Source organism: Hippichthys cyanospilos, chromosome 20 (assembly GCF_059441005.1).
Source record: "Hippichthys cyanospilos isolate Australia breed blue-spotted pipefish chromosome 20, RoL_Hcya_1.0, whole genome shotgun sequence".
Classification (NCBI taxonomy): Eukaryota; Metazoa; Chordata; class Actinopteri; order Syngnathiformes; family Syngnathidae; genus Hippichthys; species Hippichthys cyanospilos.
The window spans coordinates 7016754-7036305 of record NC_142388.1 but is presented as its reverse complement, the minus strand read 5'-3'; the positions used below and the strand labels follow the sequence as shown (position 1 = coordinate 7036305).

The following is a 19552-nucleotide window of genomic DNA, read 5'->3' as shown; positions in this document are numbered from 1 at the left end:
TGTAGTGAGAGTCTCGCCTACCATTTGGTTTCGCACTGTTCTGATTGCAGATTCGACATTGTGGGTTTCTTACAGGCTGACCTGGTACATGTTCTACTAGTTTACAGAACATCTCTGGCCCAGATTGACCACACGTAGCGTTGGTTGTAATATCTGCCATGGATGCCAAGTTCAAAACGGCCGGGAATAATCCTGGGTCAAGAAAAATCAGAAGATTACAGCGCTTGGTGAATCATGAGGAGGACTGAATACAAATCATAATGTATAATCTCTTTGGCCAAATATGAATTTGGCTAAGTGAGATTTTAGATCATTACATTTGTTTTCAAATGAAGAAAAAATCAATTGGAACATCTATTGATGGATTATGTTATAGTTACTCGCCTTGCAAAATATCGTTTGCCTTTATTTTTGTAGGTTTTATTTAGATAAACATTTTCATTCATTCATTCATCTTTTAGAGTTGCTGAAATTAATATGCCTTGATACACAAAGGCAAATGCATTTCCAGAGTTTAAAAAATTAGATGCATAGAGCACAGCACTGTTTCAATTATTGCTTAATGCTTCATGCAATTTACCTTTTAAAACAGTGAGCAAACATTTTGTTTACATTTTCTGACACATTATGGACACAACCAGCAACCAAAGCATTAAAAAAAAGCATTTTCTGCACTCTCAATTCAGAAAAAAACAAAACATTTTTGATTAAAGGATGAGGGTTCACCTTTTAAAATGAGATTCTCAAAGTAATCAATAAAATATTCAACCAACAGTTCAAATTTATTCAACAATGTGTTTTTGATTTTTGTTTTTCGTTAACTCCAACTAACTCAAGTATTCAATAAGAAATATTACAATGAATTTCAATGTTCAACATGTGAGAATCTGGCAAACAACACACACACAAAATCTACGCGAGAACCATGAAACAGCAAATATCCGAGTACGCTCCGACCAAACCAAATCATCTTTTAACAGGTGCAAAATAATGACATAAAAACATAAAGGCAGATACATAGACATGAAGTCCAGTCCCAAACAGAAGGAACGTGTGAACCAGGAAAGTAGTTTGTGTGCATGTGTGTTTCCAGATGAGCACAGCTGTCGGAGCAGATGTCAACGCTGTTGAACTGTGAAGAACATCGGAGACATCCAAAAAGTACATCTTCTCACAGCCAAATCAAATGTCCTAAGAAAATTCTTTGCTACTGTTTGTGGAAAATATTACGGAACTAAAAGAACTTTTGCTTATGTGTTACATGAAAAAAAAATACTATGATAGTGATCTTTGAACGGGACAACTCGTTATGAAGATTTTTCTGGTTTTCTGTCTGCCTGGATTGCCATAGCAACCAACTGTAAATATTCCGTTTTGTTGTCACGGGTAAAACTTTTTTTCTTTCTTTTCATACTGAACAAAAAGGTGGGAAAACATCAGAGGGAGCTATCGGATTTCAAACCCAATGCCATGCACACAATGACAATTTGCCTCCAGGTTCTTAACACGTCATTCTTGTCTCACTGTCCAAAACGCCAAAGAAATCTTCCCGTGTTTCATTTTATTCCCCATACGTGCGCATCTTTAAAGATTCCCTGCAACGGTAGCGGTTATGCAAGAACTCTATAAAAGAATTTTGTGAAATGCACGTCCGTTTTGTCTCAGCAAGACAGAAAGATTGATTTCATTCCAACCAAACACGAGACATCACTAGACAGGTCAGGCCGTCCTCTACTGAGGACACTAGGATCTAGTGTGGTAGTTGGATTGAGTCAAAAGATTTTTGACCAAACACAACTGTCCACTGCATCTACTAATCCTTTATCGTTATAGTTTTCAACCGCAATTTTAATTTTTCCTATTATGAACTCATTCCATCCCAAAGACATATTTTTTATGTTTATATCAGAGACCAAACATTCAAGCCTATGTACTGCTTTACATTTTTTTTTTATTTCTCTTCAGTTAATCAACTAAATAATTAACTCATTCATTGCCAGTTTTTTTAAGAGCCCAGACATTCAGTCCCAGATACTTTATCTATTTAATACTTAAGTACCTGGAAATTAATGCCCTTAATGTACTTAAGTATCAATTCAACACTCAAGTATCTGGGATTTAATGTCCAGAATCCTAAAATAAAAAAAAATAAAAAAAACGTGAAAATGCATCCATGGCATTGAATGAGTTAAAAACTAGTAATTACTCTAGGTAGTTATGAAATAAAATAGCCAATTATTTTGATAGTTAAATCACACTATTTGTTTTTTTAAGTCATTAAGTACTAAAGTCTCTTTAGTATTAGTAGAAGTAGTAATTGATTACTTGAGTATTTATTTCAATTAGTAACAGCCGTTACTAACAGAGAGAGCAAAAGAGAGAGAGAGAGAAATCTGGGATTAGTACCTGGGAAAATTAAAAATAAAACTACGGAGGGATATTTGGGAAAAAACTCAAAATTGATAGTTTTGTCCAAAGGATCTATATTTGTCATTAATGCAAAACATTATCCGCTGACACGAGAAGCTTTTTAAGTGGCTCACCAATGAATGGGCTTGCTTTCAGGAGGATATATTTGTGTGTTGTAAAATATACGCATTGGGTCAAAAAAGGTTGCGAAACATGGGACTACAGTAGAAAATAGCGCGGCACTTGATCAATATAGTCTCTATAACAAGACATTAGTAATGGGTCTCAATTGACATTAAAGCAGAAAATGTCCCCGAGGTTTCTTTACGATATTGTGCAAGGAAACGCTGTTTGCTTTTTCTGTCATGAGAGGAGATGAGTCTTCATATTGTGCGTACGCTCCCCCTCTGCGCGCGTGATGGATGTGTTATTGTTGAGTTTTGGGGCTAGATGTAAGCATGATGGAATAAAAAGGAGGTTGAGAGAGACGGGATCATCTCTCTGCGCACCTCCCTCCCTCTCCATCTGCCCCTCCACCTTGAGCGCTTCGGCGTTACGGGCCGGGGAAAATATGGAAAGATTGATGAAGATGCCGAGATGGATGGAAGGATCGGAAGAGAACGATAGAGTGTTGTTTAAAGGGGGTCAAGGCTGGGAGACGAATGAGGGATGAGACAATTCTCTATACTCGCACAGATATGGAGGATGCGAATGCATCTACATATAAAGTTGTGTGCGAGTATAAATACCGAGATGAAAAACGCCAAGGAGTAAACAAAGGATCATTCTTAGGATATTGGCTGTGTAATTTGTCTGCTGTATATAAAAAGCCCTTTTACCCATGGAAAATTATTCAAATAATCCCTAAGTGACACCGATCAAATCGATCTTTTTGTGGTGTTTTTGGAGAATTCTGGAGTTCCGGATATACATTTTATCGACATAAACACTGTAAACGGTCGTGATAAATGTTCGGACAGGTTCGACTTGGAGTGTGAGTAAAAGATGAGTGGATAAACAGTCCAGGCAAAGCACCGTGCGGGAAGACGTATTTTTTCTCGCAATGTTATTTACGCACTGGGAATAATCTTTTCCCATTGAGAAGATATTGAACTTTACTTGAAACAAGCAGAAAACATTTTTTTTGGAACTCAGCAGCTGAGACACTATCTGCAAAACGGCAAGAAAGCAAAAGTAATATCCTGCTTCTAAAGGACATCACAATCACCTCGAGATAGTCGGACGGATAACATAGTACTTTCAAAATACAACACACACACAGACATTTATTTATATATATATATATATATATATATATATATATATCTTTTTTTTTTTGCTGTCATTTTCCATATATTGAAATTAAAATATTAGTATTGTAGTATTTTGTTACAGTACTAATCAGGGCTGGGTGAGTACCGATACCAGAAGTATCAATACCGGACCACTTCCTGGTCTTAAGTTAAGGTATCGGCCCTCGCGATTGGAGCTAATACTAGTATCAGCCATTCTCCGGAGCAGGTTTATGATCATGAACAAGAAATTGCTAAATAAGAAATTATTTCATGAAATATCGGAAAAGTGCTGTCTTGGAAAAGGTACTGTATGTATTGACATTTGACAATGACAATGGCAGCCAAAACTAGTATGCATTGTTCTTTGCTGTCTAATTTTATGACCATAAACTAAAATGGCTAATTTGAACAATGGATTTGCCAGTTTGCTCATTTAAGGAACATGTTGTACTTAAATATGTATTTCTTTCAAATTATCTCATTATTTTGAAGGGAAATTTTCTACATCAAATGTACTTGTGGTATCAGGATTTGATATTGGTACCCATACCTGTATCAGTCTGGAGAAAAAAAATATCAAACATCCCCACTCTTTTATAAGTAAACTAAGTGCAGTCACAAACTTACATTAAAAAAACAGGCGTTTTCAACAAGCCACTGTTATTAATACACGAACACAGTACAGAATTTGTTTTTCAGTGTTTTCAGAAAATTAAGATGACCAAACTAATATGACTGATTATGAATGCACAAAGCAAACAGCTGAGGTCGACAACCCGCGCCGAGATATGCGCAAACATACAGCGTGACCTCTCTGATCTCCGCATATCATAAGCTGATTTCTCGTGCGCACTTCAATCCTCGACTTTGCTCAGAGGAGTAACGCCTGCATGCAAATGTCCAAATCATTTGGATGGGATCTTAACCAGACGGGAGAGGATCCAGATCAACGCAAACATCTGAAGGTTGAGGAGGTGGGGGTGAGGGTCATTTACATCACATCCAGGAACTTGTTAGTAAGGGCTTAAATGGAGAGAATTTGAAAAACAACAATTTCCATAACCCTGATTTTTCGGTTATTCTCATGACAATGAAATAGAGATGAGAATCATGAAAGATGTGAAGGCTGAAGGCCTTTATCATTTTTATTTTCTTTTAACATGCTACTCCTCTCACATTCTTTGAAACATTACTATTCCGATTTTAATTATATTCCAAAAGTTTACACCAGGTGTTTTTCTCTTTTCAAATTCAATTTTTTTAGCCAAAATTCCACCATTTATTCCCAGTGCGGTCCAATCTCCCCTCTCTTATTTATCATAGTTTTCAATATCACAGTCAATATTTGTGCTTCAAAATAATCCACCTCATTAAATTCATTTTAGGAACGATTTTCAACACGCCGAAAGTTTGCCCATACCAAAATTTCACTCGCCCCAAAATCCTACATTAGGATATATTCAATATTATTTTTATTTGATAGCTTCATCACGTTCAGATCATTCAAGCCATTTCATATATTACTCAAAATTCACAGTTTTCTAAAGCCCGTAATTAAAAAAAAATCTTTACATATTCTCTCCCACTTTCCTCATATATTGATTCATTCAAATATTTTAACTTCAGGTCATTAAAACTTAAGTATTATAACGATACTTATATTGAAAATGGACATTGACACGTCTTGTTTCTATGGTAACATAACTTACTAAAATGTTGGGTATAAAGTGCATTACTAAACCCTCCTTCAATGGGATAATTGCTTGACAATGACTCATGACGGATTTAATAGTGGCTGCTAAAATAAAACATAGTTCCCACCGCTAATTGTAAAAAAGTGTTTACATGAAGAAAACAAATAGATATTTGGCTTGTTCAGAAGCCGGTGGTCACTTGTAGATCCCGACCAAAAAAACATCCTGTTCGTTTCTAATGTTCACCTTTTATAAGTGACGATTGCCGAGCTTGGGTTGCCTGAAATAGAAAGCGACCTTTGAGTCTTCTACTCCCAGTAAAGTACCGCAAAGCGCTTATCGAAATTGGCCACATTATATTTGATGACATTTCTGATTTTTCTGCCTTACAACAGTACTGTATGACCTGATAATTACATTGGCAAGAATTTCAAGGCACTTCCACTTGCAGAGCTGCACTGTATAAAAGACCGGCTGAACATTAATGTTACTGGCTTAAAGGGTGAAGTGAATAGCTTAATAGAGGTGTACCAAAAAATTGATTCACAGATGTATGATTTCATATGATTCCCCCTTTCCATTACATTTTCTTTTTAATGCTGAGACAGGAAAGAACAAATTTATTTTCAAATTAAGAGCAAAATAATTTGAACATTAACCAACTTATTGCTCCATTTGAGTTTATAGTGTCTCCTTTGTTAAATGTTCTATGCTGTTATTTCGTTGTTGGCAATTATCAGGCAGATACTAGAGATAGAACAGATGATGTTTCACAATCTAGCTTCTGGAGTTTTCCGAATAAAATATGTCCAGAGATACCGCTACAAACATAGATCAAAGGTTTATTAGATCAGACACGGTTGGCTTGTCCCACTAAAATGTTTTACATGGTTAGGGGATACTTGGCTAAAAAAAAAAAAAAAAAAAATGCCAGGGGCATATTGCTGAAAAAACATTGCAAACCACTCAGCATACAAACATAAACTCTCTGTGCAAAAATGTCAGAAACGAATAAATGTTCATCCCGAAAACCTAAAATCAGGCAGTTTGAAATGTAGGACAAGCGGTATGTAAAGCATAAATACATGAATGATTTGAATAGATCTGGGCCCCGTTCAGTAGATGCTATAAATTAGCATGAGGGGAAAATAGCGACAAAAAGCATGAAATCAGATTGTGTCTGAAGCTCACAAGCTGCTTTGGCCAATACAAAACATCCCGTGGCTTCATTAAATCCCTTGCAGCTAACTGAACACAGCAGGACTCATTAATACTGTGCATCATTGCTGCTTTTATTTTTTTATAACTAGCTTTTCATGTTTTATTCATGCGGCGTAATAAGGGACAAATACAGTGGTAGAACATCTGGTACAATCAGATTAGAGTCATGATCTAAGGCTCTGAAAAAAGAAAAACAAAGATAAAAGCCTCAATTAAGAGAGACATTTCGCCCACTATTTTTCAATTACCCTGGTGGAAATCTATTACTGAAAGCGAATATAAAAACACAATATACGCCAAAGGCGGCTGACTGTGCCACTGGACAATAATGTGACCATTATGTCTTAATTTACTGAATGATTGTTGTCATTTTTCACAGGGGCAGGCAGCGACTATCTCACAGGAACCACACCAGCGGTGTGAGTTTCTTGAATTCATCACATAGCAGAAAGAAAATATAGATTTGGATACAAATCTGAGATTCAGTGGGGTGAAAAAAAATGCAGGAGGAGAACGCTATGAAGTGAAATATACATGAACTGTCAAGATCTGTCTTTTTTTTTTTTTTTTTTTGGTTCTGATTACAATTTAGTATCGGTTTCCTCGTCTTCCTGTTGTCTACACCATAAATCGAACTCCAGTCCTCGAGGGCCAGTATGTGCTCCCCGGAATTATTGGCTAGGTAGACTACAATGATAATCATGTTAATGTTTTCATCTTCAGGTTTTATCGAATACATTTTCCACACTATAAGGCGCACCGGAATATAAGACGCACCTTATTTGGGCGGCACATTTTAAAACTGTTTTCATATATCAGGCACACTGCATTATTATGCGCATAGAATAGAAGCTACGGTAGTGGCTAGGGTTGCGTTGTGCATCCACTACATAGAGCTTTGCTAAAGGGAACGTCAACAAAACAGATAAGTCAGTCAAACTTTGTTAGAAAATCATAAAAGAAAAAAAAAAGATGATTTGTGGGAAGTACTAACTGTAGAATGGGTAAAATAATACCACTTGATTACATTAAAAAACAATGCCAATATGAATTATGATTCAATTAAATATGGAACTTAGTTTTTTTTTTTTTAATCATTGCAACAAACGATGTATTGTTTTGTTGAATTTAAAACAGTTTCTGGATTTATCTTATAAAATGGTGCTTTCTTTTGCAAAAACTCACGTTTTCGCACCTATAAATTGCTTAAAAATTGGAGCATGTATATAAATACTGTATATAATATTATGACTGAAATGCAGAGATAAAAATTAAACAATTACATGGCGATTAAATTATTTTTTCATCCCCTAAAAATGAAAACTTGCCGTTTATGCGCTGTATAAGGCGCACTGGATTATAAGGCCAAAATTGAAGGCTTTGTGCGCCTTATAGTTCAGAAAATACGGTACTTCTCATCCAGTATTACCGTATCCCTACTTTTTTGTGCTTTAGCTTTTCCATGAGTATTTTCTCTTTAGTTTGGTGCAATAAGAATAGGATGTACGCTAGAGCTTTGCCTTCACTGTCTCTCGGCTTACATGAGATGGTCACTTTTGGTTCCACCTCCAAGGGCTTTAGAAGAAATGAAAACTAAGTCAACATCCTCCTGAGTCGGACTTCCTGCCTTGATATGTCGTCCAGGAATGAAATGAAGCTCCAAAATGGAAACTCAGAGCAAACAGTCGCCCTTCGCAGAAATACTGTCATGAATTATTTATTAAACAAACAAAGTAAAAGGCAGAGAGCACAAGTGAAAGGCGGGAGGAATGAGTGTGGGCAGACCAGAAAGGTCAGGGTATTTTCCCAACCCACTTCCACTTTTTTTTCCAATTACAATTTTGGCCCATTGACTCAAAATGGTAACGCAACAACATCATGTTTTGATCGCTTAGAGTATCGTATTGTTTGCAAATTGCAAATTACAAAAGTAAATTACAAAAATAAAACGTTGAAATAACAGCAACTCACAAACAAGAAAAGGAACATCGCAAATGCCAAAGGAAAATAATTGTAAACAAATCAAATATCACAACAAAAATAATGAATGGCAACAAAAAGGCAGAAAGACAAAATTGACTACATGTTTTTTGTTTAATCTTATTTTAACATATTGCTATTATAATGTTTTTTTTGGCATAATTTTGTTTTGTTTGTTTTTGTATATTTTGGCTTTTGTTTCGCCTTTTTCAATGTTTTTCTTTTTTGTTTGTGCTTAATTTTCTTTTTTGTGTGTGTTTTTTGAAATATGCTGCGGTGTTTCATTTTTTCCAATTGTTTTTGTTTGTTTTATTTGAATTTCTGCTTGTTTTCCTTTCCACCTTTTGTTTACAAACATTTCCTTTTGTAATTTGCACCAATGGGACATCATCACATCGAGAGTGTTTAACTGAATTTCAAACTTGAACGCAATGATAGAATTCTGTCCAAAATTATTGTTTATATTTAGTTTTCTAAACTGCCAAAAAGTGGACAGAGAAGTGGCGGTGACATCCAAAATATGTTTGCCTCTTAGTCTACAACATATGCTGTTTTATTTTGTGTGTTTGCGGTGGGACTGATGTTTGCAAACGATGTCCTCTTCCAGACAGTCATAAAGTCAGACTAAACAGGAAAACCACCGAGCTATAGACTGTTAATCCCCCCTTTCAGAGAAAGACATGCAGGGGGGGGGGGGGGGGGGGGGCAATTAAATTCATGTTGCAGACAAGAAGACCTAGCATAAAGCCACCCTTGTCAGGCGCAGACATCAAAACCTGGAAAATTACAATTTGGACAGCCAGTCAATCAAACACTGAAATTCTTTCAGCATTGAAAAAGTACCGCGTGGGCGCCTAGTAAAAAAAAAAAAAAAAAAAAAAAAAAAAATCCACTTGGATGTTTAAAAAAATGGCCGAGCAAGAATCTTTATGCGCAATTACTCCTGGATAAGTGGTCGGAGTGATTTAAGCCATTTCGGGACAGCTCCGAGTAAATCTATCAAGCTGTGTTACGAGCGGTCCCTCTGTTGCACACACGCGCACGCGCGCACACTCGCGCACGTCATACCTGATGAGGCAGTGATGAGGACATTGTTAAATCATCCCCAAGCACTTCTGAAATTCACATGTATGATTTAAGTCGGAACTCATCCGGGCTGGCCTTGCGTTGCACTCGCCCAGTCATCAGCCAAGGCTACAACACACACATACACAAACAAATACACACATTTACACTGTCTGGGGGATATGGGGAATATGTTGGGCTTGGTAATGAAAACATGCCATTGGGCAGATTTACAGGAGAGCAACTTGATCTCCGGCCGCAGCAGAGATTTATTACCGGCGAAGAATTTAATCTTCTCTTATCTACGACTACTAGAAGCTAACACATTCAAGGCATAGGCAAGAATGACAATTTTGGCATTTATTTGGAAGCAATCGTGGGGCCTCGCGGTACTGATTGCTACAGCTTTGAGTGAAAAGGTTTGCTTGGTGTTATGGGCTGTGGAGGTTCATGTATGGGGAACACATGTTCCGCTACAACGGGCGTAGCTTGACCTTGGAGTAGATGAAGCTTCGCAAAGGTAGCTCGTAACACTTTTGCCATCGCGAAATTGCAACGAGTGACGGAAGCAGTCTTTGTGTATGTTAATGACATGTCGTTAAAATTGTTGAAGGCAGAGCTCAGCTCAAGGTCGACGCAGCCTGACTTCAAAAGTCGAAGCAAATTTGTGGCGTTTGCGCTAGGTTTGTTTTGCACAATCGGAGAGTTTAACACGCTCGATGACCACGACCCCAAACAAGAAGTGGTTCCTCAACATCCGAAATGTTAATGTCATGCAAATGAGCGTACGCAATTATATTTTCATACTAAGAAAGATAGTTGCATATTTCTACCTCTGCACCTCTGCAATCACAGATATTGAGGCCAACTTCAAAATAAAAGCATCTATGATTGTTGCCTAGCCGTCCATGTATTATTTGTTGTTTATTTTGAAGTTGGCAAATTTACCGCTTAGCATGTGACTTTTAAAATGTTATATCTTCCGTAGTCTTTTTACAAAGTGCACATCACATAAATAAACTGTGAATTTAGATGATTTTTGCAGGTGAATGACTGGCCGTGAGGATTTAGAAGTGGTAAGCCGCTACCCATAAATGATGTATATATAAATTATGGGATGGTTTGTGGCTTTGCAATATCAATGTTTCACTTTTGTTTTTGTAGATCAGGTCATACAAACTGAGTGCGTTTTGCTTTTGACAGGCCAGGAAATAACATCATTTTCTAGATGAGGCCAGTAGGGACACAAGGGATTCTGGGTAATTGGAAATCCAGATGGACATGCATGAGTTTTGCAGAGGAAGGAGTTACCGAGGAGATTGAACTGCTGGCAACAATGTTAATAACGTTCATATTTGTCTTTTTGGCTTGCATCACAGTTTTATTTTTCTTATTCTCCTCGCTTCTATTTTCGACTCAGCCCTGGTCTCATTTTTGTATCGTATCCCTCTGTTCTCTCCTCACTTGACTGATGACCGGAAAAAAAAAAAAAAGTATGCCATTGACTAAAAAAATTGAGTGGCAGAGTCCGTCGGGTACAATCAGCCAGATGTGTACACTGGGACGATGCAGTAATCATGCGTAAGATCGACAGGCCGTCCACACAAACTCAATCTTTCAAACTAAAAGAAAAAAGTGGTAATATAGTGTGCAACATTTTTAGAAAGACTTATGGAAGCTTGCAATCAATCTCTGTTAGCGCGTTGCCGTCTGCGAGCGGATGAGCAACGAAGTAACTTAAGCACTTCACAGCCTGTTAACAGATGTCAGCCAACAATTTCGACACGAGATACAATCGTTGCAGGCCAGAATGAATAAAAAGACAGATGTTCAAAAGTTTCTCTGTACGTCCGGTCACAGTGAAACATGTTCACACGCTGGAATTTGCCAGAGCGTTTCTGCGTGAAGTAATTAAATCAAAGCACTATTTGAAAATCACTTTTGCAAACTAAGAATGAAACGTGTACTTCTTTCTATCAAATACGTTGCAATACAACAGGCAGCAAGCTAGATGGCTAGCTAACGAGATAGGTAGCTAGCTACACAGTGATTGAAAAGTAACTCCTTATTCGAATATGCTTGCTTATTCATTTGTTGCAATATAAGAATAAATATTTTAAAATATGTAGTTACTTTTAAATCACCGTGTAGATAGCTATCTACTAAGTTAGCCAGCCAGCTAGCTAGCTAGCTTGTGTATATAGGCAGGAACACTAATTTCTTCTTACAAAAGTACAAAATAAAAAAACATACTACCCAACATAATTTCAGTAAAAAAAAGGAAAAAATAAAAGCATTTCTGTGTAACTACAAGTATCCCATGTTAAATGTGGATGCCTTTTAAAAAAAATGTTTCCTATAAGTAGCTACTAACTAGTCCCCAAATATGATAATTAAGTTAATCCATGATTGGTACGGCGGAAGAGTGGTCAACACGTCTGCCTCTCAGTTTTGAGGTCCCAAATTAAATTCCAGCTCGCTACGGCCTTACTGTGTGGAGTTTGCATGTTCTCTCCGTGCCTGCGTGGGTTTTCTCCGGGTACTCCCACATTACTGTAAACATGCATGGTGGGTTTATTGGCAACTCCAAATCGCCCTTAGGTGTGTTTGTGAGTGTCGTGGCTTAGTATTAATTTACCCATGTTTGATCAAAAGATTGTTCAGCCAATGCTAACGCTAACAAACCCAGTGAGTTGTCCTGACTGGTACACCCACCAAAATTTTAAACCACAAAATAGCTACTAACTACAAAACGTAGCTGTAACAGGGACGGCACTCTCCTTATCCCGAATGAGATTACCATTATTTAAGTTAAGACCATTCCAACAATCTCTTGAAGTGATGTTGATTTTCAATGCTTTTAATGCTGGGCTCTCACGTATTAGAGGATAGCTATTGATCAAGATAGAGCTGAACTGCAGGATGCTGACTCACTGATTTTGGGCATTGCTGATGACTCCACCTCTGCTAATAGCTGGTCTAAAGCATGCGCTCACTGCCCGGGCAGGGAAAATGTTCAAGCTATTGACCGCAGCAGAGATGTGTGTTTGACACTTTGCAATTTATTACACTGTTAATGTGGTAGAGTCGTCTTTGTATTTTTGCTGTAGAGGGTGCAGTTTTTTTGAATGTACTGACAATTTCCTGCAATTTAAGACGAAAACAAGACAATACCAACTGAAGTTACAAGAAAATATCTGTTACACATCTTTGTTCACGTGTGTCCATTTGGTGCAGGGTGAACTCATGTGTGAAAGAAAGTGTGTTTCTGTGCACATGTAACACATAACATTCATTACAGTGGCACTACGGACAAACTGCTCCCTGGATAGACATTGATTTTCGCCCAATGGATATCACTGTTAGCAAAACCTAATAGCATGGTGGGTAATGGGGACAGGTTATGAATGAGCCCCTATGGGCAACAGAGAGGGAAAAGAAAATGCAGAGATGGAGGGTCAGGAGAAAAACTACAGGTGAATGAAGCAAAAAAAAAAAAAAGTGCAATAGCTGAGAAATGGGATGCCTAATTTGAGATGCAGTTTAGTTGATAGAATTGAGAAAATGATTGACTAAATTTTCCAAATGAAACTACATTTTCTTTCACAGTAAAATATGCAATAAATTCACCACCAGGAACTATTTATAACAGATTAATTCACCAGCCAATCTGGTGAGTGCTGGTTGTAGTATTAGCTAATCTCCTGCAGTTGTAAAGAATCACAGACGAGATGACGTAATGACCAAATCACAGGCAGGTGTAACTAGATCGATAGGAGAGCTGTAAGGATTCACAACTCTGTCTGCGCTCCTCGTGAGTAAAATGTGCTTGTCCTCTTTCCTGTTTTTCGTTCATTAAATGCTCTAGGTTGCCTGAGCCAGACAAGTACAAAAGTAGTTCCAAAGTTTGAATTATTTCATTTTACTTATTTTCCTTCCATCCAAAAAAATGATTTGAGCTGGTTAGGGTGGGAGTGTGTGTTTGAAATCAAAACATTTCACAAGAGGTATGTCACTGAGTAAAGGTTAAGAAGCAGTGTACTTCTACTATATGTCAGAAATAAATGAGAACAAAGAAGATGAGAGGACTTCCTAAATCCCTGTTGTGAATCTATTCTGAACAAAATGAAAGAGATAGAACAGAATACGGACTCCGATTCTGCTCATTAGTAAAACACTGATTCCTGCATGCATCACAAGCTTAGACAGGGAACCGGACATGGAGTAAATACCTGCTGCCTCAGCACAGATCACGCACACAAACAGACACACATGTTTCTTTTTCCTATCGTAGTGGGGACATTTACTTGACAATGCGTTTCCTAGCCCCTATCCCAAATCTTAACCATCACAACAGATTGCCTCAGCCCTATTCTAACCTCAACCAAAATCCTATTTCAGCCTGCACTTTAAACCTTGAAAAAGGTCTGAACTTTTGGAGTCCACCGAAATGCTCCAAAAGGTCTCCACAAAGACAGTGAAACCTAGTATTCGGTCCCTACCATGTAATAAAAACAGAGAGCACACACACACACTATTGGCCAAGTAATGAAATCCCAATCCCCGATTACAACACAGTTTGTACGTTCAAGTCCTTCAAAAACAGCCTCAATCCTAAAAGGTGTCTGAGAAGTGCTTTACACATGGAGACGTGCCCAGCAGCACAAAAAGTAGTGTAGTAGTAAAGATAAGCAGAAAATATAAGGGTTTTTTTTGTTTGTTTTTTTTTGCATTTGGTGTGGAGAGGTGATGATGACACACAGCAGAGACATGTCTGTTGTGAAATAGTGATGAAATGTTTGCATTGTACACACAATTTGAGACAAAAAACACTGACCAGCGAACACAATAATATTTTCTTGAAGTGCCTTCAGCTATGATTACCACGCACATTCCCCATGACATTCTTTTCATTAGCTTAGGCAAGGCCCCGATATATATTTCCAATCAAAGCCGCATTCATCTTTGGCCGAGATCGTGTATTTCTAATGGAAACCACTGTGGGAAGATGTTCAGTGAGGTTAATGACGGTTTCCCTGCTCAGCTTGGGTCAGTTTGCCAGAAGTTAACAACGCGCTCAACCGCAACGACAAAAAGTTATCTTACACGTATGATGCTGACATTAAGGTCACAGCAGTACTGTTTTAATACTCGTGTGTGCAGAACTTAATTTGAAGCTCAGCGTAGACCCCCAAGATATTTCCCAGAGGGTCAAATGTGATTTGCTCAGCTATCTCGCTAAGGCATCCGCAAACCAAGATAAGTCCCAGATTTTAAGATCTGTTGTTTGATTATTAATGTCTGCTGTTTTGTTGGTTTGTGTACAGCATCTTTGTTGAATAGTTTGTGTAGCTGGTTGATCATATGTAGAAAATATGGAGCTGAGAAAGCCTGATTGTTGGTTATTGTAAATTTGTTTATTATTTTCCCCAAAAACGTGATTTTTTTTGTGTCACTTTTACTTGGTTTATTTTTGTTATTGTTATTATTGTTTTACTATTATTTATTCTGCATTTTTCTTGTAGTTCAGGTGCCATGCATGAGGTGTAGCAAATGAATGAATGGAAGAAAAAAATGCTTATTGAATGTACATGGTGGTTTTTTGTGCAAAAAGAAAAGGCCTAGTATAAATTGTAATTTTTTGTTTGTTTGGATTTTTTTTGCAAAAAAGAAAAACCTTACTATAAATTGTCTTTTTTTTGGCAAAAAAAAGCCTTACTATAAATGGTCATTAAAAAAAAAAAGAACATATGGTACTAAAAACTTTACTATAAATGGGGTTCTTGTTTTGGAAAAAAAAAAGCTTTACTATACATGTTCATTTTATTTTACATTTATTTTATATTATGTATTTATTGTACTGTGTAACGGTAATAATAAAAGCCTTATTTTACAGTCATTTTCTTTGCCCTGCCCGATAAAAGCTTTCCTACATAGAAGATCGCTTTTATGCAAAAACATGTAAGACTATTTCTTTGTTGTTATTTTTTCAGGGTTATTTTTTGGGAAAAAAAAGCCTTTGTCCGCGAGGAGCTCCAAAGTCCAATAACGCTCTCATCCTTATACATTTTCATACTTTTTTTTTTGGTCACAAAAAGCCTCACTATGGATGGTAGTTTTTCACGAAAAACGGTATTGAACATCCTTATTAATCAGTCAACAGAATATAGTCTTGTCTGTGTGAAAATGATAATGATGTTTCATTTGGTTTTTCCCTTCATCAAAAGTCCAGTAATTTTTCATGACTTTTGACGTTTGACACAGAACAAGCTCATCCAATACAAAAGAAGCATCTCCCGACCTACAGAAGCTCAAATAAACCAACAACAGACCTTTATTCATCGCGTCCCCACAAACAATGAGCGTGTTGATTTTCTCTTGCAGAGCAGTGGGTTTCTCGAAGAAGAAATGTGCTGACGGACCACCCACCATCATGAACGCTTAGGTCGGCTGTCCTCTGAACATCCAAACAAGGTCAGCAAGAAGTGAAACATCCAAATAACTCACTGATATTAAACCCTGTCTTAGAGCGCTCTCGCTAGTCTTCTCGCCATAGAAGTCTTTGAAGTTCTTGTTCACTGCTGGACGAGGAGTTTTTCTCCTTGAGGTCAACCATCCAGATAATAATTATCAAAACGACACATTACTACTCGGCCGAAAACTCATTGTGTCCTCAACAGGAAAATGACATTGTGGACTAACTCACAACCTTGCACAATCACAAACCAGCACCACCCTTATTCCCAGGTGCAGACAGTCTATTACTGTTCCACCACTGCAAAATCCCTGCGTGCAGGCGTACACACACAAACACACACACACACACCCATTTCCCCCATTTTTCATCTTTTGTCAAACGTGAACATTTGCTCTGCATTAGCCTCTCTGTGGGTTCGCCTTGGACCACAATAATGGAAATAGAAAAACCTAATGGAAATGTGAAATTCTGAATACAGACCTCTCCCTTTTTCTCTATCTCATCCATACACACAATAACGGTGAGAAAAGCCACTGGAATAATGAAAAATCAAAATGTATGCAGAACGGTTTTTTTCTGCCACCTTAGTTCCACTTTTTTTTTTTTTTTTGGGTCGTAGTAGTTTGTGTATACTCTCACACACACATGCACACAGTGTATAAATGCCCTATAACCAACCTGGCCATTCTGATAGACTCTTATTCTCTCTGATGCTTTATCAGCGGAATCACACAAACATTCAGCAAGAAAATAATGGCTTTTCTTTTTGCTGTCTCGTTGTGTGTGTGTGTGTGTGTGTTCATGTGTGCATGCGTTCATTTCTACCTCAAAGCTAAGGTAAAGTGTGTGTGTGCTACATACATACTGTATGTGCCAGTAAAGGCATATTTAAGAAATTCTTTGAGTCACTGATTGACAAATTCAACAAACCATTCCCAAAATGGATCAATTTGTACAAGACAAACTAACCACTAAAGACATTTTTTGTTTCAATAAAACCCAGGAAGTTGGTTCAAGCTGACCAAAATTTGCCTCAGTCCTATTTTGAATCTTCAGTGTGTTATTTTTGACCCACTTTAGGGTAAAAAAAAGGATAATTATGGCTCAATCAAGTATCGTTTTGGGTGATTTTGTATAAGACAAAGTTTTAGGGTCAAATGGACCCAAATATTGGGTCAGTCCCTTTTTAACTCATAATTGGGTTATTTTGAACCCAACTTTTACATTGAATAAACATTTGTGTCAAAAGCAAGCCAATTATTGATTAAAAATGGACAAAAGTAATATATGGGTCATTATTTTTTACACTTTAAAATCAGTGCAGAAATAACCCAATTATGGATTAAAAAATGATTTATTTATTTATTTTTATATATTAATTATTTTTTAATGGTTGAACCACTGATATAGCGCATCGATCTAGCCAGACTTTGTTTTTTTTGTTTGTATTTTTCTCTCGAAGAGTTCAGGCTTTTAAACTAGGACCACACAGCAGGGTAAGGTTATAATAACACGAGCGAAAAGAGGGCACTTTCATAAGGTCAGAGATCACGAGTGTGAGAGGTTAGAGTTCAACTTGATATCTAAGGTCGCGGCCAAAAAATAAATAAATAAATAAAATCATCACAGCAGGGCACGCACCAACCAACAGATGCAACAACAAACCTTCCAAGACTTTTTCGGGGAAATTCTTCCTGTGATACCAGTACAACGAAAACCATGCTGTGACCATGTGTTGAACAAATATGCGTGGGAGAGTAACCAGCATATCCTAGCCGCCACAAAAACCAGCTGCAATGAAACCATGCAAAACTTCAGACACAAACCAGCCACATTTCATATTGACACATGCTCATTTGGGTTAACGTAATCCAAAGTGGGTATTTTCGAAAACTCACTGATAATATTTTGACGATTAGAAAACTGCATGACAGGAAATACCTCTACAATTAATAATTTGCTTTAGTCGTCTATAATCGGCTCCCCCCCCAAAAAAATCAAGCCATCAGAAAACAGAGAAAAAAAATTACGACATCCTACACCTGCAGGAAGTGGAACTCAAACTAACGGTTTCCACTCTTCTGGGAAGAATTTCAACAAAATTTTCAAGCGTAACTGTGAGAATCACAGTCTGTGAGCATCCCAGGGAAGCCTGATGGGCTTGAGGTCTTTGTTTGTCCACGTGGAGGCTGTTTTGTACAGAAATAATGCGTGGAGCTCTGATTGTGTACTTAATTTAAGTATTATAGCATGAAAGTCATCAATTTAGGTTCTAAAATAATCTAGTAATCTGTTAATTTAGTGGTTAATTATCTAAGGACACTGAAATTCAGTAATTGATTCACTTAGTACAAGCCAATTAGTCAAAAGAATTTAAAAAATTGGAAAAAAGAATGCACCCGCTAAAAGGAATTCCGATTACATCGGCGATCGATTTCAAACACCGATGAAACATTAAATTCATTACGTTCGATCGTTGCGTATTTTTAATGAGCTAAAGGTGGGGGGGCGACAAAAGGTAACTTGGGGTCTCACTTTATACCCTCCTTTGAACTACCTGTGCCAGTTTTTTTTTTCCTCTTTGTAAAAGACAGCTTGCCCTGCATGTCCTCGCTGCGGATCCGAAGGTTTTAAAGTGAAAGCAACCAGCAGCACCTCCGCAAAGTAAGAGCGAACAGGCAGGGAGACAAACAAAGTGAGGCCAAACATAGATCCAGGCAATGGCTGCAGAGGTTGTGAGCCATATTCTAACTCTAAGATGAAAGCGAGGCTGCTGAGGCGGAGGAGAAAGAGATGAGTCGTAGAATGGGGGGGGGGGGGGGGGGGGGGCAGTGAAGATGGGTTGAAATGATGAAATGGTACAACACAAAAGTGCAGAAAGCTTCTGATGGGTGGAAGTGAAAATGGTACTCTAATCCATCAGTGAAACATGTTTGATGTTTCTTTTTTTTTTTATTTTAATATAAACGTATACTCAATCCGGGTTTGTTAATGCGTGTGCAAATGCTGGATCAGGATCCGGGATCAGGAACGAATGGAGAGAGAGGCACAGCAAAGATGTGAAATTGTCAGAGGACGAAGAGAGGAAAGCGTGTCGGGATGGCGGTGTGTGTGTGTGTGTGTGTGTGTGTGGGGGGGGGGGGGGGTCATTATTGACACCATGTGTTACCCCAGGAAGCTCCTTGGCCAAATATAAGCATGTAGACATATCAGAGAAGGGGAAACAACATAGAAAAAAGGAGGGGGCTTAAACTCTTTGCAGCTGCGGGCTTGGTATGGCCGGGGGTCAGCAGACACAAATTTGTGTCAGGCCTTCTGTGCCGCAAGCCACAAGGTCAAACAATCAAGCCTACCTACGAACGTTTTCTCGCGTTTCACTTCACGTTTTTTCCTTACTAGTTATTAAACTA

At 37.8% G+C, this 19552-nt stretch overlaps 1 protein-coding gene across 1 annotated transcript in view; it reads right to left on the bottom strand.

Moving 5' to 3' along the window:
* The window catches only part of lama2 (laminin, alpha 2), a 130971-nt gene that overhangs the window by 104938 nt on the left and 6481 nt on the right, over window positions 1-19552 (bottom strand). The window contains exon 2 of the mRNA XM_088403944.1: window positions 22-192. Within this exon, the coding sequence (XP_088260070.1) occupies window positions 22-192 (171 nt within the window). The remainder of the gene's footprint in view (window positions 1-21; window positions 193-19552) is intronic.